We start from the raw sequence: 25,647 nt of genomic DNA, 5'->3' as shown, positions 1-25,647 counted from the left end.
ACTTTACCCTAAGAATCAGGTTATTGTGGAAGCTTTTAGGTGACGTATGAGAAGGGACATGGAGATATGTCAGGCATTAAGCAAATTTGGCAACAGATAGTTGCTGATGTGAATGGAGCAGCTGGCCAGAGCAGAACATATGATGAAGTGATCCATAGGGCCACTGACATGATCTCATCTGCACGGAGGAGAGCAGCTGCAGTGGTCTGTGACTGGATGGGTACTGGGGAGTTCTGCTACAGAGCCACCACTAACAGCAAATGATGAGTTTCTGTCCACTGCCAGGATCCAGAGTGGAGAACAACATGCCCTTGACACTGGTGATACTGTTTTAGGGACAACAAGTATGTCGCAGAAGGAGCTTCCAGGCAAGCTTATGTATCTAAATTGTTAAATAATCTTGTATAGTAAAATATTGAGAGCAATATGTTAGTTCTGTTTAACAATAAATTCGTTTGTGGGGGAGGATTGCAGACTGCTACAGTTAACACATTCTGAATGAATACACATGGGCTTAGCTTAGATTTGTCTTCCAAGCTGTTCAAAGTATAGTTAATAGACAAATAAAGGGCAAAAAGTTTTAACCCCCTGTGTTACTGTTGTGATCATGTTGTCCTTAACTTTTGCTCAACTTCTTCCAGGACCATCGTTCATGGGAAGCATGGCATCAACTGCACCTGGTATGCCAAATATCTTATCAGTGGTGATGAGCAATTCAAAGAAATATATAATTTTATCCATATGTCTGATGTGGGTGTCAGGACTGTTGTGTGCATTGCTGTACTGCCTGTAGTAGAGGCACCACTGTTAATTTGTTAGCATTCATTTGACTATAGTAATGAAGATAATTTATTTTCTGTGTTTGTTGCTTTTAACACAGGTGATCCTTACAGTGGAAATGTAGGACTCTTACCACCTGATGTCAGAGTATTTGCAGACCCTGATGATGATGGTGACCAAACAGAAACAAGGTCCGGGGGGGTACAGAGGTTGTATCTGACACTGAGGTTGACATTCAGCCATCCCTTGTAATTCCACTGGACACAGCCAGCAGGCTTACGTCAACCCATTCGAGTGAGCCCTCAGATACTGGACAGGTGGACGGTGAGACAGTCGATCAGGGAAGTGTGGTTACTGTGCCTTCAATGACTGTTGACTCTGGCTATAGCTGAAGTATGGAAGAGGTGCCATGCAGGAGAATTGTTAGGGGTGCTCGGAGGAGACCTGCTGTCCATCCTCCACCTCATCTAGGTGCATCTTCCTGTGCAGCTCAAAGCAAGTTTAGGGCCATCATACAGGTGCAGGTACATTCCTATACGTCCTCCAGAGAAATGCTTATGGTTTTAGATGTGGCACAGGCCGACATGCGTGACTGCCTCCACCATGTTGCTGATTCAATGGATAGGATGAATGACACGCTGGGATGGGCAGTGTCTGTGATGGAATGTCTGCTAGGTGGGGGACGGGATCCTCATGGGCGTAGGTCAGCCACATCACCTGCTGTTAGCTGACATGGTCTTGTCTGATCAAGCTCCCACAGTGGCACTACTTCTACTGCTCTGTTAGTAGTTAAACTCTCACACCCAGACATGGCAAGCCATATGGTCATGGGCCTGGGCTTCCTTGTGAGGGAAGCCCGTCCAGCAGACATCAGTCACACTAAGGTAACAGCAGTGTATATGACCATGGGCATGAACTTGCCAGTGCAACTGCTGGCAGAGCCAGTTCTCGTGGTCGGGTACAACAAAGATGAACTATCATCTCTATCATGCATGGCTCACACCTGTCTGACATACCAAGACACAGAGCTAGTAAAGAACTTGGCTGTGTTGATGCAAACACTCACACACCAATTTAACCTGGAGAACCCATAAAGACACACACACACCAGTTACATGGTTCAGCCACGAAGATTAAAGCTCATTATCTCTCACTGGCCATTTGCTACTTCATCCGAATGTATGCCGGCTTCTCTTTCTTACTCACACACACTCACTGACCTTCTGTGTCAGCCTAGGCTACCAGCCAACCCCCCCCCCCCCCCAAACACACACAAAACACCTTGTGCAAGTGATAACTGTGTCATATCCCAGTATTCTATCTTTTGAATTCAGGGACACACAGTCTTTATGTCTGATGCTCAGGGGGCATAGCTGACTTGGAGCTTAGTATATCTGCATTTGTGATGTTGATTTTGTAATTGTACCTCTGAAACATTTTGGTCTTAGAACATTACATAGCTGATAGAGTCAAACATTTTTTGCATCAATATTGTTAATGATCTTGTGAGGGTTGCAAAGTCTGAAACTGAAATGTGTCTCACTACTTTCTCACTTCTTTCTCATTCCCTCCAGTAGAGCTCTTCTGAGTGTGTACCTTTAACTCCCAGTGGGCGTGGCTTCAGCATTTATAAAATGAAGTTATCACCTTATATTTTTAACAAATACCCATTGACAGAGGTGATCTATCAATACAATTGTGTTTGCCATCATGTATGCTTCAATATAAATTTTTCTGATACCTTGTATGTAACATGGTTTTGGAATTATTAATGCAAATCTGAACAGGCAATATTTGACGCCTAGAGGCACAGTAGGAGGTAACTGCAGAAACGCCTGGAGACGTCACACGGCTGTAATGAGTTAATAATTTTACAATACAAAAGTATGGTGCTAAATTGAGGACATTCGGTGACCATCAGTACTTTTGAGAAGTATGAGTGTGCGAATCTTTGATGTTTGAGGCCTACTACTTGATAATGGACACATACAAGTCAAATACATCTCTGCTGTTACATGTTAAAGTAATTCCTGCATAAAATCATCCACCTTTTACTTGCTTACATTACCAAGTAACATGCAAGGATAAGCCATTCTTTCATATTATTAAGCAATACACTCCCGGTTCAACGTTTACCCTGTCAATCCAGCAGTTGCAACAGTTTTAGTTTAGGGCCGACTCTGTCTTAGATAGCATTATGCCAGAAGTACACAGCCATTACACTGGTAGGTAAAGGATGCGAGTACTGCCTGACATAAATGTTGCGATATGTACATGTGTAGGATGAAGGTTTTAACCCCTTAGGTGATGAGCGAGTGTGACATGCGTTGCCTCTTAGCCAATGAAAGGGCATATTGAGGACATCTACGTCTGTCTACACCCCCAGCAGCTGCTGGTTCCCCCTATGACTCCTCACTGGTGGTGGCTGTGGTGACCTTGTCAGTTATGGTGGGATGTGTGCCTCTTACCCTTGTTAATCCTGCTGAAGCTGTTTCTCAGGATAATGTTTGTGTAGCATGGCTCATACAATTAATATTTCAGTACATGTACATGGATTGTACTGCAGGTCTCCCCCAGACGTATCGAGGCACTGGAACCACGACTTTGGCAGCCTAAACACAAGCTCTCTGATATTTCTGGTTTGAGCATGTGCCTCATTACGGCATTTTTCAGCGGATGCGTGTGTGCATTTCTGATGGGAGTCATCAGCAATGGTTCCAGTGTATAAACTACATCCCCCACTAAATGACCTTGTGGGATATTTCCCCTGGTAAACATCTGGTACAGTTGGGAGATGTGCCAGATGTGTGAGGTGTGATGTGTGAGGTGTGATGAAGTACAGTTGTGTACACTTACCATAAATGTAGATGTTCGAGTGTATTCACTGTTGCAGTCATCACACTTGGGTTAACTGCCTGCAGGTAGTCCTCAGTCGGCCCAAATACCAGAGACTTGGTATTTCTGCGTTGGATGCTGTTGCTCTAGGACTGACGTCAGGTCGTCAGGGGTATAAAGACAGGCAGCCGACGCCATTACATCAGTTTTTCTTGCCCCAAATTTCAGGTGCCCCCCAAATAGGGAGATAAGTTATGGTGGGGAAAAAAACACCAGTAAAAAGTAAATACCAATACCAATACCCCTGAAAGGGGTGAGTAATAGCCATAGAGAGGGGAGAGAAAAAAATGGGGGAGGCTGGAGGGAGGGAAACCAGGACTGCAACAGTGAATACACTCTAACATTTACATTTGTGGTAAGTGTACACAACTGTACTATGTTCTTCCTTTTTCACTGTTGCAGTCATCACACTTGGGTGGATTCCCAAAGCTGAAGAAGGGTGGAGGCAGTCAAGAAGAGTTAGGGCTGGCTAGTATGCCTTGCAGGACTGCTGTTGCAAAACCTGCCATGGATTTGGAAAAGATAGGCAGGTGGTAATGCTTGGTGAAGGTGTGTACTCCAGGTAGCAGCTTCCAGGATGTCCCTGGTAGGGACTCCAATGAGGAATGCTGTAGAGGTAGATGTTGCCCTAGTGGAATGTGTTCTGACCCCCTGAGGGGTTGGTTCCCATGGTGCTTGTAGCAGAAAATGGATGCAGTGTGCTATCCATTTGGAAATGGTTTGTTTTGAAATGGCCTTGCCCTCTGCCCCTGTTGCAAAGCTGACTAGTAACTGGTCAGATTTTCTGAAGGGCTTAGTCCTATCATGGTAGAATCTGAGCTGTCTGTGCATGTCCAAGGAGTGCAGGATCCTTTCCCCTTTATTTTGAGGATTAGGGAAGAAAGTTGGCAACTGGATGGATTGGTTGAGAGCCACAGTGGACACCACTTTAGGCATAAAGGAAGGGTTAGTCCTGAGGGAAACCCTGTCAGCATGGAAAATAATGAAGGGTTCCACAGCCATAAGTGCTTGTAGCTCAGACACTTTTCTAGCTGAAGTGATGGCCAGAAGCAAGGCAATTTTCCAAGAGACTAATTTGAACTCAGGTGATGCAGCAGGTTCACAGGGGGAAGCCTGAGCTTTTCCAGTACAAAGTTAAGGTCCCAAGCAGTTGTGGGTGCTCTCCTCGGTGGCCTTAAGTTGTTTGCCCCTCTCAGGAACTGTTTGATAAGAGGGTGCGAGAAGAGAGGTGGCTCAGTGTTGTAATGAGCTGAAATGGCTGAAGCATGTATCTTGATGGAGGAGAACGACAGGCCTTTGTGGAGTAGATCTGCTAAGTAATCCAGGATTAGAGGCACGGAGGGCAGAGTTGTGTCCTTTCCTTTAGATTGAATCCAGGAGCAGAACCTTTTCCACTTATCAGCATAAGATTTTCCTGTACTGGGTCTTCTGGCTTCAAGAATTATGCCCAGCACCTGCTTGCTTGGGGAGAATTCAAGGAATAAGCCAGGCAGCAAGATTTAGGGTTTGCAGTTGTGGATGCAAAATATGTCCCTCCTGCTGAGACAGCAGGGTTGTGTTCTGGTGTAGGTGCCAGGGTGGCACCAGTGACAAGCTGCTCAGGAGAGGGTACCAGTGCTGGCGTGACCAGTCCTGGGCAATCAGAATTGTCCTTGGTCTGTCCTGTCTTATCTTGAGTAATATTCTTAAGAGAAGGGGCAGAGGGGGAAAGGCATAGATTGAGAGATTTACCCATTGAAAAGATAGGGCATCCACTTTCCAGGCCCTGCAGTGAGGATTCCTGGTGCAGAATTTGCTGCGCTGGTGGTTGTAGGGGGAGGCAAAGAGATCCACCTCTGGAATCCTCCATTTCTGAATCACAAGGTTGAAGGTGCTGGCTCCAATTGCCACTCGTGTGGGTCTAGGAGATTTCTGCTCAAGTCATCTGCCAGTGAGTTTTGTTTGCCTGGCAGGAAATTGAGCTTGCAGATGGACTTGCATGTCCAAGGCCGTGTGCCACAGGGCCATGGCTAACGTGCAGAGTGTGTAGGAGTGGGATTCCCCCCTGCTTGTTGATGTACCACATAACTGTGGTATTGTCTGTTTTTATAAGGAGTTGTCCTGGAAAGAGTAGGGATCTGAAAGCAGTCAGGGCGTTCTGCACAGCTAGCATCTCTTTTTGGTTGATGTGCAGATGAATTTGACTTGGGCTCCAGTGGCCCTGAATGCATTTGCCGTCCATGTGTGCTCCCCAGGCATAGTCTGATGCATCTGTGGTTAGGGTCTGGGCGGCGTGGGGTTGAGAAAAGGGCAGTCCTTTGTTGTGGTTGCATGCTTCTGCCCACCAAAGGAACTCTGTCCTTAGACAGGGTATGATAGGAATGACTGTTTCCAGGTCCTAAAAATATTGGCACCAAAGACTTAAGTACCACTGAAGTTTCCTTATATGCAGTCTTGCAGAGCAGTATACATAAGGCCATGAACCCTAGGGCTTGCAGTATTTCTCTTGCGGATAGCTGGGTTCTGGTGGCCATTTGTTTGAAGTAGGCTGTCAGATAGACTTGTTTTTCTGAAGTGAGGAATGCCATCTGGGATCTTGTGTCCAAGCTTGCTCCCAGGAATACAATATTTTGACTGGGTAACTGTTTTGATTTCTTTTCATTGATGGTGTAACCCCAAGGAAGTGAGAAGGTGCTTCACAAATGTCAGGTGCTGCAACAGCAATTCCTGACTGTCCACCTGAATCAAGCAGTCGTCCAAGTACGGGTAAGTTTGGAGCTTTCTCTGCCTGCAAAATGCAATGGCTGGAGCCAGGCATTTTGTTAAAACTCTGGGTGCAGTAGATAAGCCAAAGGGAAGTGTAAAGAACTGATAATGCATAGATTCTGCCCTGAAACGTAGATACTTCCTGCATGACTCCCTTATGTGGATGTGCAGATAGGCTTCTTTTAAGTCTAGGGTGACTAACCAAGCATCCTTGGCTAACACAGTAAGAAGTTGCTGCAGGGGAAGCATTTTGAATTTTGGTACCGCCAGGATCCAGGATTGGGCACCAACAGCCCTCTTTCCTGGACATCAGGAAGAGTCTGGAGTAGAATCCCTGACCCCTCTATTCTACTGGAACCGGCTGAATAGCTCTGATATTGAGCAGGGAAGCTACTTGGCTTTGAGCCTCTGCCCAGTGGTTTGGAGCAATGTCTGGAAACCCGCTTGGGGTTGGCAGTGAATGGAAATAAAATTTGTACCCCTGGGATACAATGTTGAGGACCCACTAGTCCTGTGTGATGGACATCCAGTTTTTTGCATGAAAGGCAAGTTTTCCTCCTAGGGGCACAAGCAATTGAGCAGGGCTGGGGAGTGGAGTAAGTAAGTCATTGTGAGTTTTTTCCGTAAGGAGGTGGCTTACCACTCCCTGCTTTAGGGGTGGGGGCACTCCATTGCTTACATCTCTGCATACTCTGAGACTCTAGTTTGGGTGGTCTGTTTCCCCTGTGTCTGGTTTGAGAAGGCCTAGAGGGGGCTGGAAAGGACCAGTATTTGGTAGGGCAATGCCTACTGAATCTAGGGGGTTGCACTTGTAAGAATTTGTTAACAGTCTGCATAGACTTAGCTTTTTCTTCCATATTTTTAAGAACCTCTTTTGCTTTGGTGCCAAACAAACTGTCCTTGTTCAAAGGAGCATCTAGTAACTTTGATTTGACAAGGCCTGCTCCTTGAACCAAGCATGTCTTCGCAGTACTGAGCCAGTGACTGCTGCCCGGCAAGATGTTTCTAGGGTGTCAAAGCCACACTGCAAAGTATGCTTGCTGACTTGGCTTGCAGAGTATATAAGCTCCTGCAATTCTTTATTTACTGCACAGTATGTAAAGGTTGCCACTTTTTGTTTAATAACTTCCATAATATGTTGCTGGTACTTCAGCATGTGAAAATGACAATTTAATGCCATAATATAGCAAGAGTTGCAGAGGTATATACCTTCTTACCCCATCTGTCCAAAGTTCTGGAATCCCTGTCCAAAGGGGTGGGATTCTTGGCTGTAGATGCCTTGATACCTTTAGGCCCCTGGGAAAAGATTTCTGGGTCAGCAGTAGGATTCTTGAAAATAAATTTGTGAGTGACAGGTACTCTGTACTACCTGTCTGATTTCCTAGGGGCAGGAGGTAAAGTGTCAGGGGTAAGACTGGATTCCATAAAAACATCATCAACAACATCCAGGACAGGGGGTATTGCTAAAGGCCTGTGCTGAGGCAACTCTAGGCATTCTCTGTCTCTCTTTTTGGACTGAGGATAGTCTTGGCATTCCCAGTGGAAATGCTCTGTTAAGGTTTGCAAGGTTTCACCAAAAGAAAACTCCTCTGGAGGAGAGGCACAAGGAATGGATTCTTCTGCATCTGAATCCTCATAAGCAGATAAGGGCATGTCTTCATAATCAGAAATCTCAGAGTCATTGGACTCCTGGTCTATAGAAGGTGTAGGGAACTGGTTTCTTTCTCTTAACAGGAGAAGGCTGACTTCCCCTAATCAGCATAATAAGGTCTTTGGCCATTCTAAGCATTTGTTTTTGTGGCATAGGAGGAGGTGCATGCACTTTGGTCATCGGTTTTCTAGGTGTAGTGCGTACTCTGGGCCTAAGAAACTCGGTAGTTTTGGTTAAAAAAAGAAGTCATCGGTTTGAGTCAAACATTGGTTGAGCGAAGAACTGCCTGAGAAGCCGGTGCCTGCACAGCGGCTCCGGACCCATCCAAGGTAGAGACATCTGCAGGTTCCACAGTCGAAGAAGAGTCTCAGGGTATACCGGACTCTGAATGGGTCTCAGTAGTGGCCTGCGAATCCAATGAAACGGGCATCAGGGGCTGCGAAAGCACCTCACTGAGTACCGGCGGACTGGCGACCAGCTTAACGAAAGCATCATCGGCAGCTCTGGACCTATGCAGTCTCTCTCTCTCTCTCTCTTTATCTTTATTTTTTGGAATATTGGTAGTCGGATAGCTTACCGAAGCCATTTCAGAACACGGAGATCGAGAGTGAAAGAATTTAGTGACAAAAAGCCCGACGACGAATGCTTCTGGCATTAAACAAAGCACAAAACTGACAGAGCGGGATGTCGTGGTCTGGGCCTAAACAGGTGACACAGTAAGAATGAAAATAACTGTGAGGTATTTCCTTTTCACAGGCAAGACAATTGTTAACTTTTTCTGCCATCGGTTAGAGCAAGAAAAAAGGATCCCCAACGAGGTACTTAGCTTTAGAAGACTTCAGGATTATTCAATTCGTAAACTAAAATTGAGGTAGCGGCCGACCGGCACTTGCGAACTGCTTCTGCTTTGGACTCCTCAGCAAGAAAGACTGATGTAATGGTGTCGGCTGCCTGTCTTTGTACCTCTGACGACCTGATGTCAGTCCTGGAGTGACAGCATCCGACGCAGAAATACTAAGTCTCTGGTATTCGGGCCGACCGAGGGCTACCTGCAGGCAGATAACCCAAGTGTGATGACTGCAACAGTGAAACACGAAGAACATCTGCCTGGGTTGCTAGTACATATGTTCAAGATGATTCCCTTGACATTACACATGACTTGGCAATTAATAGAGTGGAAGCCCTTTCCCTGTTTCTTGGGTGGTGCCTTAATTTCTACATGTGTGCAATCTATGGCAGCAAGTACTTCAGTTTAGTGTGCTACAGGGTAGAGCTCTTGCCTATCTGTGGCCCTGTCCTCAGGAGTATGGGGAAAATATATGCAGTCACTGGCACGATATAGCACAGCATTCAGGAACTGGGGGAGGATCCTGGATACTGGTGTCTGACACCCCCGGCATGTCCCCTGCTGGTCTCTGAAAGGTTCCTGTAGCTAAAATTGTAAGTGCTACACATACCTTTGTCTCCAATTGTATGGGTTATTCTTGGTTTGCCCTGGCTCTGAGTTGAGGATGACAGAGGTTACACAGTTCCTGTTGTGTGTCTCTTCCACCCTGTAGCACTCTACAATTTCCACCTTATGCAGATTGTGAAATGTTAAATGGGGTCTGAAAACTCTTCTTCTTAGCTGTTGTCTATTAGCAGCACAGACTTTAGCCTGCTGCATATACACATGAACTAAAGCAACTGCAGCCCCTTACATTCCTTCTGTGTAGACACCTTTCCATGGCTGTTGTGATGTCTCTCCTCTGGGCCAGTGATCAAGGAGACTCAACCCCCACCACAGACACTGGTTAGGGGCATTCACTTGGAACAAAAATGGATACACACAGTACTTACAGATGCAGCTCTCTGCACAAACTATGATTTCTCTTTCTTTCTCTCCCCAGGCTCCCAAATAAGACTCCCTACTGACACAGCTGTTGAGTTGAGCCCTCAGCCAAGTGTTCCAAGCAAAGTCCTCCACCACCCTCTTTGTGAAACCAGTCCTGTGTCCCTGGTCCAAGTAGATGACACACACATTCTGAGATTTGATTTTCACAGAGACAAACATACACACACACACACACACACACACACACACACACACACACACACACACACACACATATGGGAAAGACTGGGACAGATTTACCAGCTATGCCCCCGCTGCTCAGAGTATAAGGTAGATACTGCCACCAGAACACTCCAATGCCAGCTACTCTAAGGCTCAAACCAGGGCATCCAATTATACTTAGTAAAATTAATACCAATACAAATGGTAGTGTTTGACCAATACAATAAGGCTTTCAGGAGTGGCCACAGTGTCACCAAATAAATGTAAGTACTCTCAAAGGTTAAAATATTCCCTAAAAGACCAGTCATGATGAAAAGTTAAAATATATTTAATAATAAAAGAACATGAAAATACTAAACATCTATTACAATAAACAGAGTTTCAATCACAGAAAATATTAAAAATAACACAGATGGACAGCTTCACACAGATACAGAAAACCAGTACTTAACTAATCTCACTGTATTTTTCTGACTGATCTAAAGAACTACTATTCCTTGGTTACTTACTAAAGCAAGGCAAGATGAAGTGTGTGACTGATCCTTCTTTGTCAGGTTACAAAAATGGACTGCTCTGAAATTTCTGTCTCATCTAGTATTAAAACATAATTTCAGCGGTGGATTACAGAATGACATCACAAACATCTGGTCACTTGACTTGTGATTCTCACACTACCCCATTTACTACCAAATGAATGAAAATCTACCACATACGTGTGTGTCATAATACACAGACACAGACACAGACACACACACACACACACACAGCTTTGCTGAGATGTGTTATAGCATCTGGAAGCTATAAAACCATTTCAAAAACTTCAACCCTAATTATTTCATCCCCAAGGACAATACAGTTGGATTCATAGTCCTGGGTTTTCACATATATTTTGCCTCTGGTTGCAATCAGAACTGTAAGATACAATCTTTATGGCCTAAACCAGGTAATTTAATTTCAGATTAATTTTCAAGCACCTTTCTGAAGAAGGCATATGCCTGTCTCTACAGAAAGTACAGTTGTGTACACTTACCATAAATGTAGATGTTCAAGTGTATTCACTGTTGCAATCATTACATTTGGATTATCTGCTTGCAGGTAGCCCTCTGTCGGCCTGATTAACAAAGTCTTGGGTATTACTTTGGGTGCTGTCCCTTCTTCCACGACTTCAGGTCATCAGGGGTATAAAACATGCAGCCGATGCCATTACATCAGTTTTTCTTGCCCCAGATGTCAGGTGCCTCCCTAATGGGAAGCAATTAAACATAAAAGTACAAAGATATACATCCAACAAAAAAAACAAATGCACCAAAAAGGCTTTTAAGCATAGTAAAGGAAAGTAGAGGTACAGCCAAAAGAAGTTAGGGGGCTGGAGGGAGGGTAACCAGGACTGCAACAGTGAATACACTCGAACATCTGCATTTATGCTAAGTGTATACAACCATACTATGTTCTTTGTGTTTCACTGTTGCAGTCATTACATTTGGGTAGATTCCCAAAGCTATGGTTGGAAGGAAGAATTTAGATAGCATTAAGGCCAGCTAGAAGGCCCTGCAAGAGTGCAGTGGCAAAACAAGCGCTGGATTTAGAGAAAATTGGCAAATGACAATGCTTGGTGAAAGTATGTACAGAACTCCAGGTAGCAGCTTCTAGGATGTCCCTGGTAGGGACGCCTCTGAGAAAGGCTGGAGAGGGAGATGCAGCCCTGGTGGAGTGAGGTCTGATCCCCTGGGGACAGGTTTTCCATGGTGCTTATAGCAGAAATTAATGCAGTGACTTATCCATTTAGAAATGGTTTACTTTGAAATAGCCTTCCCCTCTATCCCTGCAGCAAATGCCGCCAGCAGTTGTTCAGATTTCCTTTGAGGTTTTCTCCTGTCCAAGTAGAATCTAAGTTGTCTGTGCACATCAAAGAAATGCAGTATCCGTTCCCCTTTATTCTGTGGACTGGGAAAGAAGGTTGGCAAATTAATGGACTGATTAAGAGCCACACTGGATACCACCTTGGAAATGAAGGATGGACTGGTTCTGAGGGACACCCAGTCCACATGAAAGATGATGAAAAGCTCCACTGCCATAAGGGCCTCTAATTCAGATATCCTTCTGGCTGAAGTGATTGCTAAATGGAAAGCTGTTTTCCAAGAAAGACATTTTAAGTCTGCAGTAGCAGCTGGCTCAAAAGGAGGCAGAATGAGTTTCTCCAAGACAAAGTTAAGGTCCCAGTTGGAGCTCTCCTGGGTGGTCTCAAATTTTTGGCCCCTCTGAGAAACTGCTTGAGCAGTGGATGAGAGAAGAGGGAAGGTTCTGTGTTATAATGAGCTGAAATGACTGAGGCGTGGATTTTAATGGAGGAAAAAGACAGGCCCTTGTGAAGCATCTCAGTTAAGTACTGTAAAATCCGAGGTAAATTGGGCATTGCTGTGCTCATCCCTTGAGATTGGTTTCATGCACAGAATCTTTTCCATTTTACAGCGTAAGATTTTCTAGTATTAGGCCTCCTTGCCTCTAAAATGATATCCATCACAGGTTTGCTGAGAGATGGTAAAGGAGAGATTAAGTAATTAGCCAGGCTGCAAGGTTCAATGTTAGAAGCTGAGGGTGCAGTATCTGGTTCTCCTGCTGAGACAGCATAGGTTCATAGGCTGGTACTCGGCTATCGGCCCTAAGGCCTATGCAAGCCTAGCCATAACAATTCCCTGGAAATTTCTTCCCACAATATTTACTTCTCTGGGCCCCTGTCTAGCAGGGTGACTAACATGATCCCCGGGGTGAATTTCCTATCTCCCATCCAATTATCAAGGTTCCTTTTGAACAGGGCCAATGAGGCGCTCTGCTTGACATGTATGGGCAGTCAATTCCAGAGTATGGGGAGTCTCTGGGTCAGGAACCTATCCCTCCAGCATGTTTTGATCATTGTGATAAGGTTTAGATCCCTGGAGCGTGTGGGTCTGAGGGGGATTGGAATTTCTTTAAGTGGAGCATGTCCAACAGCTCAGGGTTTGACATGGCCTTGTATGTTAAGCAGAGATCACCTCTGAGTAGACGATATGCCACAGATAATAGGTGGAGTTTTTTTTAGACGGTCAGCATATGTCATCTGCTTTAGGCCTGTGATTCTTTTAGTGAGGTATTTCTGTGGCCTTTCCAGCTGTTGCAGATGTCTTGTGAGGTACATACCAAACGGAGCATTATACTCTATAATGGGTCTAATGAGGGATGAGTACAGTGGGACAATGACCTATTTTTTTCTGGATGAAAAGCCCTTAGTGATGAGGTGTGCCACATAGAAGGATTTCCTGACTGTTGTGGCGATGAGGAGTCTGAGGCAGGTACCATGGAGATAACCATGACACACTGCGCAGGTGGGGGTACCAGTGTTGGCGCGGCCAGTCTGGAGCAATCAAAATCATCCTTGGTTTGTCCTGTTTGATTTTTAGTAGTACTTTGGAGAGCAGAGGCACAGGGGGAGAAGGCATAGACTGATAGCTTTTTCCAGCTGAAGGACAGAGCATCCACTTTCCAAGCTTGTTTGTGGGGAGTCCTTGTGCAAAATTTGCCCAATTGGTAGTTCTGGGGACAGGCAAACAGGTCTATATCTGGGCTCCCCCATTTGCTTGTCAACATGTTGAAAATCCTTAGTTCCAGTTTCCACTCGTGTGGGTCCATGAGTTTTCTGCTTAGTCCGTCTGCCATGTATTTAATTTTCTTGGCAGGACTTGAGCTTCTAGGTGCACTTGGTAGCTCAGAGCTGTGTTCCACAATGCCATGGCTAGTCTGCAGAGGGGGTAAGAATGTGTACTCCCCTGCTTGTTTATGTACCACATAACAGTGGTGTTGTCCGTCTTTACCATTAGCTGTCCTGGAAGAATGTGGTCTTTGAAGGCTGTCAGAGCATTCTGTACAGCTAACATTTCTTTTTGATTGATATGCAGGTACATTTGACTTGGGTTCCATTTGCCCTGAATGCACTTCCCTGCCATGTGAGCCCCCCATGCATAGTCTGATGCATCTGTTGCTAGGGTTTGGGTGGCAGGGGGTGGTGTGAAAGGTAGTCCCTTGTTTTGGTGGCAGGCCTCTGCCCACCAAAAAAAACTCTAGGTGTAGGCAAGGCATGATAGGAATCATTGTTTGTAGGTCTTGAGAATGTTGACACCATAGGCTTTTTAGATACCACTGTAGTTTCCTCATATGCAGTCTTGCATATGGAATTAGAAGAATGCAGGAGGCCATGAACCCCAAGGTTTGCAGTATTTGTCTTGCAGATAGCAGGGTTTTTGTGGCCACTTGTTTGAAGTAGGCTGTCAAATGAATTTGTTTCTCTGGCATGAGGTAAGCCATCTGGGAAGTTGTATTCGAGCTTGTTCCCAGGAATATAATTTGTTGACAGGGTACCAGGTGTGATTTCTTTTCATTTATGGTGTACCCTAGACAAGTTAGAACCCTTTGTACAAAGGCCAGATGATTCAAAGGTAAGTCCTGGCTTTCTGTCTGAATTAGACAATCGTCCAGGTATGGGTATATTTGAATATTTCTTTGCCTGCAAAATGTAATAACTGGAGCTAGGCACTTTGTGAATACCCTGGGCACAGTAGATAAGCCAAAGGGCAGTGCAGAGAACTGATAGTGACTGTAGCCTGCTTTGAAGCGTAGGTATCTTCTGCAAGATTCCCTGATTGGGATGTACAGGTATGCTTCTTTTAAATCTATTGTTACCAACCAGGCATCTTTGCCTAGCATAGGATGTAATTGGTGAAGGGTCAGCATCTTGAATTTTGGAATCTCCAAAAAGGTGTCTAGAGTAGACAGGTCCAGGATAGGACGCCATGAATTGTCTTTTTTGGGTACCAGGAAAAGTCTACAGTGGAAACCTTGTCCCTTTTCCTCTTTTGGTACCAACTGAATAGCCCCCATGCTTAAGAGAGAAAGTACTTGTTTTTGGGCCTTTGCCCACTGATTTGCGGGTAGGTCCGGCCACCCGCTTGGTGTCGGCAATGTGTGGAAGTGAAATCTGTATCCCTTGGACACTAGATTTAAAACCCATTTGTCCTGGGTAATGAGCTCCCAATTCTTTGCATGAAGAGCAATCTTTCCCCCCAAAGGGGCAGTCGGTTGATAAGTGTTTGGAAATTTTAAAAGGAAGCAATTGAGACAGTTTACCATAGGGGGGAACTCTTATTATTCTCAGATTTGGAAGTGGAGGCTCGTCACTGCTTAGTTCTGTGTGTCCCCTGGGACTGAAACCTGAGTTTTTTACTGTGTCTGGGTTTGGCTTGAGAAGACCTGGAAGGGGCTGGAAAGGAGCAATTCTTAGAGGGCCAGTGCCTACTAAATCTAGGAGGCTGAACTTGTAAAACATCTTTCACAGTTTGCATAGCTTTAGCTTTATCTTCCATCTTTTTAAGAACTTCCTCAGCCTCGTTGCCAAACGGGCGGTCCTGATTCAAAGGAGCATCCAACAATTTAGCTTTAACATGATCAGGCAAAGACTGCTCCTTAAGCCAAGCATGCCTTCTGAGCACAGACCCAGTAACAGCAGCCCTACAAGAGGCCTCTAATGAATCAAAACCACATTGCAAAGTATATTTTCCAACTTCTTCAGCGGAATGCATTAAATCCTGTAATTCTTTATTTTCCACACAGTCAGGAATCAACATTTTCTGTTTAAGCAGTCCAATAACATGTTGCTGATACTTTAACATATGAAACTGACAGTTTAAAGCCCTAATGGCGAAAGTTGCAGAAGTGTAAACCTTCTTACCCCATCTATCCAGCACCCTGAAGTCTCTATCAGAAGGGGTAGGATTTTTAGCAGTAGACGCCTTAATGCCCTTGGGCCCCTGTGAAATAGTCTCTGGATCTGCAATAGGATTTTTAAAAAGGAACTTGTGGGACTCGGGGACCCTGTAGTATCTGTCAGCTTTTCTGGGAGCAGGAGGCAGGGTATCAAGGGCCAAACAAGATTCCGAAAAAGCATTATCAACAATATCTATTACAGGAGGAATAGCTAAAGGCCTATGCTGAGGTAGGAGAAGGAAATCCCTAAGCCTCTTTTTTGAATCAGAAAAATGCTGGCTTTCCCAATGGAAATGCTCCCTTAGAGTATGTAAGGTTTCCCCAAAAGAAAAATCCTCAGGAGGGGAAGCAGAGGGAATGGAGTCCTCTGCATCAGAATCTTCATAAGTAGATAAGGGCAAATCCAGATCATCAGAAGAATCAGAAACAGAATCCTGATCAGAAGATTCATAATCAACTTCAGTCCTATGCCTCTTAGAAGGGGGGGGGGGTGGCTACTCCTGATTAGAGTTATCAGATCTTCAGTCATCCTTACTTGTTTTTTAGGCATAAAGGCCTGAGCATGTGGCCTGGCTGTCGGTTTTTAGGCATGGATCGAGATTTAGGCCTAAGTAAAGGAGGAGGCGTCGGTTTAATATGCAAGTCCGTAGGCCTGAATACACCCTCAGAAGCCAGTGGCTCCGGACCCATCCAAGGTAGAGGCATCAACGGGTTCCATAGTTGAAGCATCTCGCGGCATACCAGACTCCGAATGGGTCTCAGTAGAGGTCTGCAAATCAGAAGTAGTGGGTATCGGGGGGGCTGCGAAAGCGCCTCACTGAGTACCGGCAAACTAGACTGGCTTAGGAGAAGCGTCATCGGCAGTTTTGGACCTTGGCAGCCTGTCTCTGTCTTTATCTTTGCGTTTTTTCATAATCCCGGTAGTCGGATGGCTAACCGATGATATTTCTGGATAACTAAACCAAGAACCGAAATATTTAGAGGTGAAAATATACCGACGATGGATAGTGCGCTGATTAAATAAAGCACAAAACCGACAGTAAGGTACATCAAGGTCAGGGCCTAGGCAAGGAATACAGTACGAATTAAAATCTTTATGAGGTATTTGCATTCCACACGTAATGCAATTATTAACTTTTGCTGACATCGGTAAGGAGCAAGAAAAAGTTTCCCCAACGGGGTACTTCGCTTTAGTTGAAGACTTCGGTTCTGAAACTCGAAAACGAAAATTTAAGGAGTCGGCCGACCGGCACTTGCGAACTGCTTCTGCTTCGGGCACCGCACGGCAAGAAAGATTGATGTAATGGCGTCAGCTGCATGTTTTATACCCCTGACAACCTGACGTCATGGAAGAAGGGACAGCAAAAGACACAAAACCCAAGACTTTGTTAATCAGGCCGACTGAGGGCTACCTGCAAGCAGATGACCCAAATATAATGACTGCAACAGTGAAACACGAAGAACATCATGCTAGACTCCAGCGGCATCCCTAGAACAGCACCAAAGGGGTTGGAAGGAAAAGACAGACAGTCCAAGGAATCTAAAAGGGCCACAGTGCAGTACTCTTTCAAGTGCTGGGAGAAAAGAGAGTAAAGCAACAGCTCCTTCAGTCATCTCTCTAATGGTCTTAGTTTTTTCAGAGCTGGATGGGGAGCATCTAAAGTACCAGTATAAGAGTACCCAATTGACTTTGTCAGGGCCTTAAGCCACTGATTTCCAGGAAAAATTCTAAGGGAGCTACACCTACTTTAATAATTTTTGGTGTAAAGGAAAGACAAAAGTTACATCACTTAATATTGTGTACCCCCCCACAAGAAAAAAAAAGGCAAGCTGTGTGGAAACCTCCCTGCCACACGGATGCTTTCCTTTTCTCCTAGACAGAATAATTTCTAATAAAAATGGGAGAAAAGTACCCCTTTGGGAACTTTTCGAATTTGTACAAAGGACCAAATGTGCCAACCAACAAACCACTCAAGACGCAGTTAAGCCACAGTCTGATTAATAACTTCAACGGCAAGAAAATTCTGAATTTTGTCGCTGAATTTATAACAGCACACCCTTGAACTTTTCTCAGACAAGCAGGGCACATGGTAAGGCACCCATAGCTTTCTTACACTGGCTACATGCCTGATACTCATCAGGATACGTCTTATACAGCTATATGCTACTGTGAGAGTGACTTAATGACAATCAACATCTGTTTTCACAGCACTTCCACTAAAAAGCAACTACAATCTGAAATGATCCATGTATGGCTTGAATAATAAAAAAATATTTCTTTCAGTTGCCATTGGACTATGGCACAGTCTTTGTGCAGTACTCAGACAGAAAGATAGTCATATTTTACCAGTCTATGCATAACTAAACACAGTAAATCAGCAACATTTGCTCCATGAAGATGGATATTTTCTCGAACGCTTAAAATAAATGAAAATATTTCCACATCAGCCTGTAAGTTTAAAAAGAAAGTGACACCAAGAAAATGACAAAATGTGGCTTCTTTGTGGGAGTCAAAGTCACTTAAAATTTCACGTCTTACATTGTTTGCAAACAAACGCTCTGAATATTTCTATACTGCTGCATCCTTTAGGGGAAATATATATATATATATATATATATTTAGATATATATATATATATATATATATATTTTACTTCACATTGTCTAACTACCAGAACATAGAGCTGAAGCCATATGCATGAAACCTCATAAAAAAAAAAAAAAAACTTATTTTTTAGCTGCAGCTGGGGGGGGGGTGCACTCCTGCACCCCCCCATGCCCTCTGCTATGTAAATATACCAACTCAGAGATTACACTTGCATTGAAGTGAATGGGAATTTTTCCCTAGGGCGATCTCCATGAAAACGCTTCGATGTTCTAAAACAAACAAAAAAAAAAAAACAATGTTTTCGCCTTGGCCATATGCAGTTCAATGTTCCAGCTATTTGACAATCTGAAGGGGATCCAAATATATATATATATATATATATATATATGCATCCCTACTCACTGATCAATGCATTTCTGACTCTGAAGTACTGGTCTCACAAAAGGATTCAGATAATAGGATAATCAAAACTAAAATACCAGTCTGCAGGTAACTTTGATTGAATCATCTGACAAAACGTGATTTTTATTTATTTATTTATTTTTTACCTTTTTTTAAGGGATCCAACTCCCCTGCACCTTAACTCTGAATGCAATTAATTCTGGTTGCTGCACTTGTGACTAAAGGGTAATAAGAACTCCCCTACTCCAGCACCTGAGGTTTTGGAACATTCTGCCCAACTGTCAAACAGTGCAGTTCATATTCACAGTTTTCAAAACTTTCCTTTGTTCACAGTGTTCCTCATTAAACTGCATGTCTATACGACTCACAGTAACAAATCTTAATCTTGTTTACCCAAGAGAATTACAATACTGCAGCATATTGACTGCGGGGATAAATGTACAAGCTGGCAGCTATAGTCCTAGTTTTTGCCTTCACAAATCTCATCACTGAAAAATAAACACATTCATTTAAGAGATGACTTTGAAACACTTACCTGTGTAAAAAGACAGAAGCCAGGTGCCTACCAAAGGGGCAAATGTCTGGCCTGGTTTGGTTACCAAAGCAACCATACCAAACAACAGTGCAGAGGCTGCTTGTTTCCTATGATTCAGCACAAAGTCCTCATCCACTAGATCAGTAATGACCAGGTTCAATAGTTTGCAAGTTCCTTCTGTAAAGACTCGGTTGCTAGAAAACAGAAAATTCAACAGTGTAAGAATAAATTCATCAGAAACAAAATAAAAAAAAAGTCAGTCCTAATGTAGGTAAATCAAAGTCTCAGCACTTCCAAAGCGCCGTCTATGAAAGCAAACTAAAAATATGATATTCAATATACAAAACAAATGAGAAGCTTGTGTGCAGGATTCTTTTTATAGCAACTATCACAGAAAAAAGGTCAGCAGACACTGGAATACATATGGTATATTTCTTCTGGCAATACAGTATCATGGGTAACAGAAATTCACAATGAAGGGGCCCCATAAGCCTTCCAGTTCTTCCTTACGATCAGTGTTAAAGGACTAAGCTGAATGTGCATCTGATGATTCATTCATTTAACTACTCATTTCTTTACTTTCCTTTATCCATTAGACTGCTTTTTTGATAGGATTTTCAGTTGACCAGTGCCTGCTAATAAAGTGACCTGTGAGAACTGGACTTTCACAATTTACCTTTTTTACTTAAGCTCAGAGTATAATTTTTTAAACTGTACCATCTACCATGACATCCATCCACACAAATAAAATATCCATATATGATGGCAAGGCATCCCAAGGGGCACCTGTTATCACCAGGGATGTCATGGAATGAACATGACCATTACCCTTAAGAAAATGAATATATGGATCAAATGAGATATCCACTACATTATCCTAAGAAAGATACTGAAATCTTTAATGACTTCCACATGGTGTAGTGACATTTGCAGGACAATTTTAGCAGCAAGGGTTTTACCCGTGAAATAATCATAATACGATCATAATCAACCAGGTGCTGACTGATCCAACTTCTGTTATTATGCAGGTGCACAAGCATAACTGCCACCTTCAGTATCTCAGATACTCAAGATCATTTGGTAATCAATGATCAAGAACCAGATCTCTCTTACAAAGCAAGGACATCTAAATTTCACTATGAGATTTGTTGTGCCTTTACCTGTCCACTCCGGAAGCATGCAAATTCTGGTATGACCTTCACCATTCAGTTCCATAATTTTTCATGGGTATATGCAGTTTAGTTCCCACACTTGCAAAGGAGCTTCTTCAGTATAACAGACCATTAAACATGGTATCCTTGTTTACAGTTCCAGCCAATAATGTAACCCGTGCTTTTAGCTCCATGCCAGTTTATATTGCATCAGCCACAGCTACCCTTACATCGGCAATTGGTAATGACTTCCTTATACTATTACTAGTTAATACTTTAACAAACCAGTGGCTTCAATTACACAACAGCAAAAAAGTTATTGCCCTGTTATAGTAAATGCACTTTAACAGAAGACATTTTAATACATTACTGCTGTAGTACCATAAAGTTACATGGCACTTAACCTGCCAAGGATATCAGATGTCCAGCCTGCACATAAAAGCATTTAGGTATCTTTCTGCACAATGTATGTCCATTAAATCAAAAGAGAGTATTCATATAAATAATCTGTATGGGCACAAAAAGTCAAAGATTCTTGCTCCAAAAATGAATCAACATGTCTTGCCAGAAAAAAAAGAGAGAAAGATGATGGGGAGTTTACACCAACCAGGTATAAACATCCAAGAAAAAACACATACAATACACACACACACACACACACACACACACACACACACACATGTATGCACGCACGCGCACACACACGTGACATATAAATACATCATACCTCAGAACTGCATAGATTGTGGCAGAATATCCAGATTTTTCCCCTCTTATTTTTAGTCTCTTCCTCATGAAATTTGTTGTTTTCTGGCTAATCACTGATGACTGAAGTCACTAGACAATACTACGAATTTCAGAGTTCATATCCTTTAGAAAATATATAATAATGTAAAATCTGTCATTCCAGCAACTTTTTAAGTTTACAGGGGCAATATTTAAAATATTTCTCCATTTTTGAGCCTTTGCCCCCTCCCCCCCATTTTTTTTTTGCTTTGTCCAGATTTCTTGTGCTGACAGGTTGAGCGTTATGATATATATTTATGTGTGTGTGTGTGTGTGTGTGTGTGTATGTATAAGGGGGCTGGAGGGGAGGTGTTAATACTGCAACAGTGATCTAGGAGAACATCTACTTCTATATGGTAAGTTTACTTACAGAATTCTACTATGACCATCATTAGATCACTGTTGCAGTAGCTATACGGGATGATTGCCATAGCTCAGTCAGACAGGGTGGAAGATGCAGGACTAGTGTCTAGTAGACTTCAAATAATGGATCTAGTAAATTCTGTTCTAATTCTTGAAAAGGAGACATTTTTTAATATTTAGTGAACATATACAATAAGAATGGTGTAATATGCAACAGTCTTTTCATAAACTGCCTTACTTGAAATAAAGGAGAAAAGGGTAGGGTCTGATGGCAGACAAAGTACAGTTGTGTACACCTACCATAAATGTAGATGTTAGAGTGTCTTCACTGTTGCAGGCATGACTGTAGGGTTCTCCCCTGCTGGCAGGCAGCCCCAGGTCGGCCAGAATCCCAAAGTCTGGGTCCGGCGTTGGCTGTTCAACCATGCTCCCTGACGTAAGAGTGCCAGGAGTACAAAGCTGACAGCCGACGCGCCATCTTCTCCAGTATTTCTTGCCCCAGATGTCAGGAGTCCCAAAATGAAAAAGGTCCCATAACCTTTGCAAATACACCTCAGAAGAATGGTGAAAAAAAAGGAATACACAAAAGTAAAAATAAGAGGGGACAGGAGGGAGGGAAACCCAGACTGCAACAGTGAAGACACTCGAACATCTACATTTATGGTAGGTGTACACAACTGTACTATGTTCATCGTGTTTCACTGCTGCAGTCATGACTGTAGGGTAGAATCCCAAAGCTGAAAGAAAGGGAGGTGGTCATAAAGAGGAAGGGGCGGCTAAAAGGCCCTGCAAGACTGCAGAGGCAAAGCCTGCCCTAGACTTAGAGTAGAGAGGTAGATTGTAGTGCTTAGAAAATGTATGCACTGAACTCCAAGTTGCAGCTTCCAAAATATCCTTGGTAGGAACTCCCCTGAGGAAGGCCGCAGAAGTGGCAGCAGCTCTGGTGGAATGAGTCCGTATACTCCTGGGATTTGCTTTCCATGGTGAGAATAACAAAATCTGATTCCATGAGCAATCCATTTAGAAATGGTCTGTTTTGAAATGCCTTTACCTTGGGAACTGGAAGCATAAGAAACAAACAATTGTTCTGATTTTCTGATGTCCTTGGTTCTGTTCAGGTAAACGTAGCTGTCTGTGTACATCCAAGGAATGTAAGATCCTTTCCCCTTTATTTTGAGGAGTGGGGAAAAAGGTTGGCAAGTGTATAGTTTGATTTAAAGCCACTTTGGAAACCACCTTAGGCATGAAGGTAGGATTAGTCCTCAAAGATACCCTGTCTTGATGAAAAATAATATATGGTTCCACAGCCATTAGAGCTTGTAACTCTGAAACCCTCCTGGCAGAGGTTAGGGCTAACAGGATGGCTGTCTTCCAAGATAAAAACTTGATGTCAGAAGAAGCAGCAGGCTCAAAAGGAGGCAAGGTTAGTTTTTCCAAAACATAGTTGAGATCCCAAGCAGGAATAGGAGGAGATCTAGGAGGTCTTAAGTTCTTAGCTCCTCTGAGAAACTGTTGCATACGCTGGTGGGAAAAGATGGGAGGGTCTGTGTTATAATGAGCAGAAATAGCAGAGGCATGGATTTTAATGGAAGAAAAGAGAGACCCTTGTGTAAGAGATCTGTCAAGTAAAGTAAAATTAAAGTAATGTTGGGAAGAAGAGGATCAGAATCCTGAGCCTGCATCCAGGAACAAAATCTTTTCCATTTTCCTGCATAAGATTTTCTAGTGCTAGGACGTCTGGCTTCTAAAATGACATCCATAACCTGCTTGGGCAGTAAAGAAGAAATCAAAGGCCCTGGATTAACCAGGCCGCCAGGCTGAGAGTTCTGACATGAGAGTGTAGAACCTGACCTTGATGTTGGGACAGAAGGTTCGGAGACTGAGGTAAAACCTAAGGGGGCTCCAGGCATAGGTTTTTTAGAGATGGATACCAAAACTGCCGAGGCTAATTTGGAGCCAGCAAGATGATCATCTTGGGCTTGTCCTGTTTTATCTTCAATAAAACCCGTGGAAGAAGAGGGAGAGGCGGAAAGGCATATCCCGAGAGGTTCCTCCAACTGAAAGACAGGGCGTCCACTCTCTAGGCTTCTGTGTGGAAAATCCTGGTGCAAAAAGTCTGTAGCTGATGACTGAGATGGGATGCAAAGAGGTCTATGTGAGGACGTCCCCAGACTGCTATCATCCTGAATATTTTGGTGTCCAGCATCCACTCGTGTGGATCCGAAAGATGTCTGCTCAGACTGTCTGCCAGGAAGTTTTGTTTCCCTGGTAGAAACTGAGCTTGAAGATCCAGATTGCAAGATAGAGCTGTGTCCCATAGATCCATGGATAGTCTGCAAAGGGGGTAGGAATGAGATCCCCCTTGCTTGTTTATGTACCACATAACTGTGGTGTTGTCTGTCCGTATTAACAGTTGTCCTGGTTGTAAAAGATTCCTGAAGGCCAATAGAGCTTTCTGAACGGCTAACATTTCCTTTAAATTGATATGCAGATGCTTCTGATCCTTTGTCCAAAGGCCCTGCAAGCAATTGCCCTGAAAATGGGCTCCCCAAGCATAATCCGTGGCGTCCGTGGTTAGAATCTGAGAGGCAGGAGGCAGACGGAAGGGCTTCCCTTTGTTTAGAGCACATGTCCTGGACCACCAAAGAAATTCCTTTTGAAGGCAAGGAAGAACAGAGATCAGTATGTCTAAACTGTGGCAATGCTGAGACCATACACTTTTTAGGTACCACTGTATTTTCCTCATGTGTAGTCTTGCATATGGTACGAGAAGGATGCAGGAGGCCATGTAACCCAAAGCCTGCAGGAATTTCCTTGCAGATAGATGAGTTAAAGTTGCCAAGGTTCTGAAAGTTGAAGCCCGCTGTAACTGTTTTTCGGATGTCAGAAATGCCATCTGGGTTGTGGTGTTTAGAAGTGCACCCAGAAAGGTTATCTGTTGTGATGGTGTCAAATTTGACTTTTTTATGTTTACAGAGAATCCCAGGAACTTGAGGAGGTTCTGTACAAATTCTAGATGCTGGAGTAAAACATCCTTGCTGTCTGCCTGAATCAGACAATCGTCCAGATAAGGGTAAATTTGAATTCCCTTGAGTCTGCAATAAGCTACTACTGGAGCCAGGCATTTGGTGAAGACCCTGGGCGCAGTAGATAATCCAAAGGGCAGCGCAGAAAATTGAAAGTGCCTCGATCCGGCTTTGAACCTGAGGTATTTTCTGCGATCCTGCCTGATGGGAATGTGTAAATATGCCTCCTTTAAATCCAAAGTTACCATCCATGCATTTTTGGACAGCATTGGAAGTAGCTGCTGTAGAGTAAGCATCTTGAATTTTGGAATCTCTAGAAAGGTGTTCAAGACAGACAGATCCAGAATGGGTCTCCATGAGTTTTGCTTCCTTGGGACTAAAAAGAGCCTTGAATAAAACCCTTTTCCCATCTCTGAAAGAGGAACCAGTTCTATGGCATTCATAGCCAAAAGAGCTTCCACCTGGTTTAAGGCCTCCGTCCATTGTCCGCTTGGCCTTGGCAAGGTATGAAAATGGAATTTGTAACCTCTTAAAACCACATCCAAAACCCATTTGTCTTGGGTTATTTGAGTCCAATTTTGATAAAAAAGAGAGAGTTTTCCTCCGAGAGGGGCTTCCAGGGAAGAAGCTCCTGTAGCCCCACAGAGGGAGTCATTGAGTTTGTTTCCTTTGAGATTGTGACCTGTCCTCTCCTTCCCTAGGGGTGGAAGCAGTCCACTGTCTTGATCTATAAGTAGCTTGTGATTGAGGCCTCCCTCTGGAACGTCTGTATCTACCCCTCTGAGGCCTGTCTGAAGTGGGAAAGGACCAATTTTTTGAAGGCCAATTCTTGCTAAATCAAGGAGGCTGTACTTGTAAG

The 25,647-nt window shown here is 43.7% G+C and overlaps 1 protein-coding gene across 1 annotated transcript in view; it reads right to left on the bottom strand.

Moving 5' to 3' along the window:
• MFSD13A (major facilitator superfamily domain containing 13A) overlaps nt 1-25,647 on the bottom strand; it is a 682,644-nt gene that overhangs the window by 122,901 nt on the left and 534,096 nt on the right. The window contains exon 8 of the mRNA XM_044056543.1: nt 19,463-19,656. Within this exon, the coding sequence (XP_043912478.1) occupies nt 19,463-19,656 (194 nt within the window). The remainder of the gene's footprint in view (nt 1-19,462; nt 19,657-25,647) is intronic.

The sequence above is a fragment of the Protopterus annectens genome, chromosome 14.part0 (assembly GCF_019279795.1).
Source record: "Protopterus annectens isolate FY-2018-M chromosome 14.part0, PAN1.0, whole genome shotgun sequence".
Classification (NCBI taxonomy): domain Eukaryota; kingdom Metazoa; phylum Chordata; order Ceratodontiformes; family Protopteridae; genus Protopterus; species Protopterus annectens.
The sequence above is the reverse complement of the archived record's forward strand: the minus strand, read 5'-3'. Positions and strand labels throughout refer to the sequence as shown.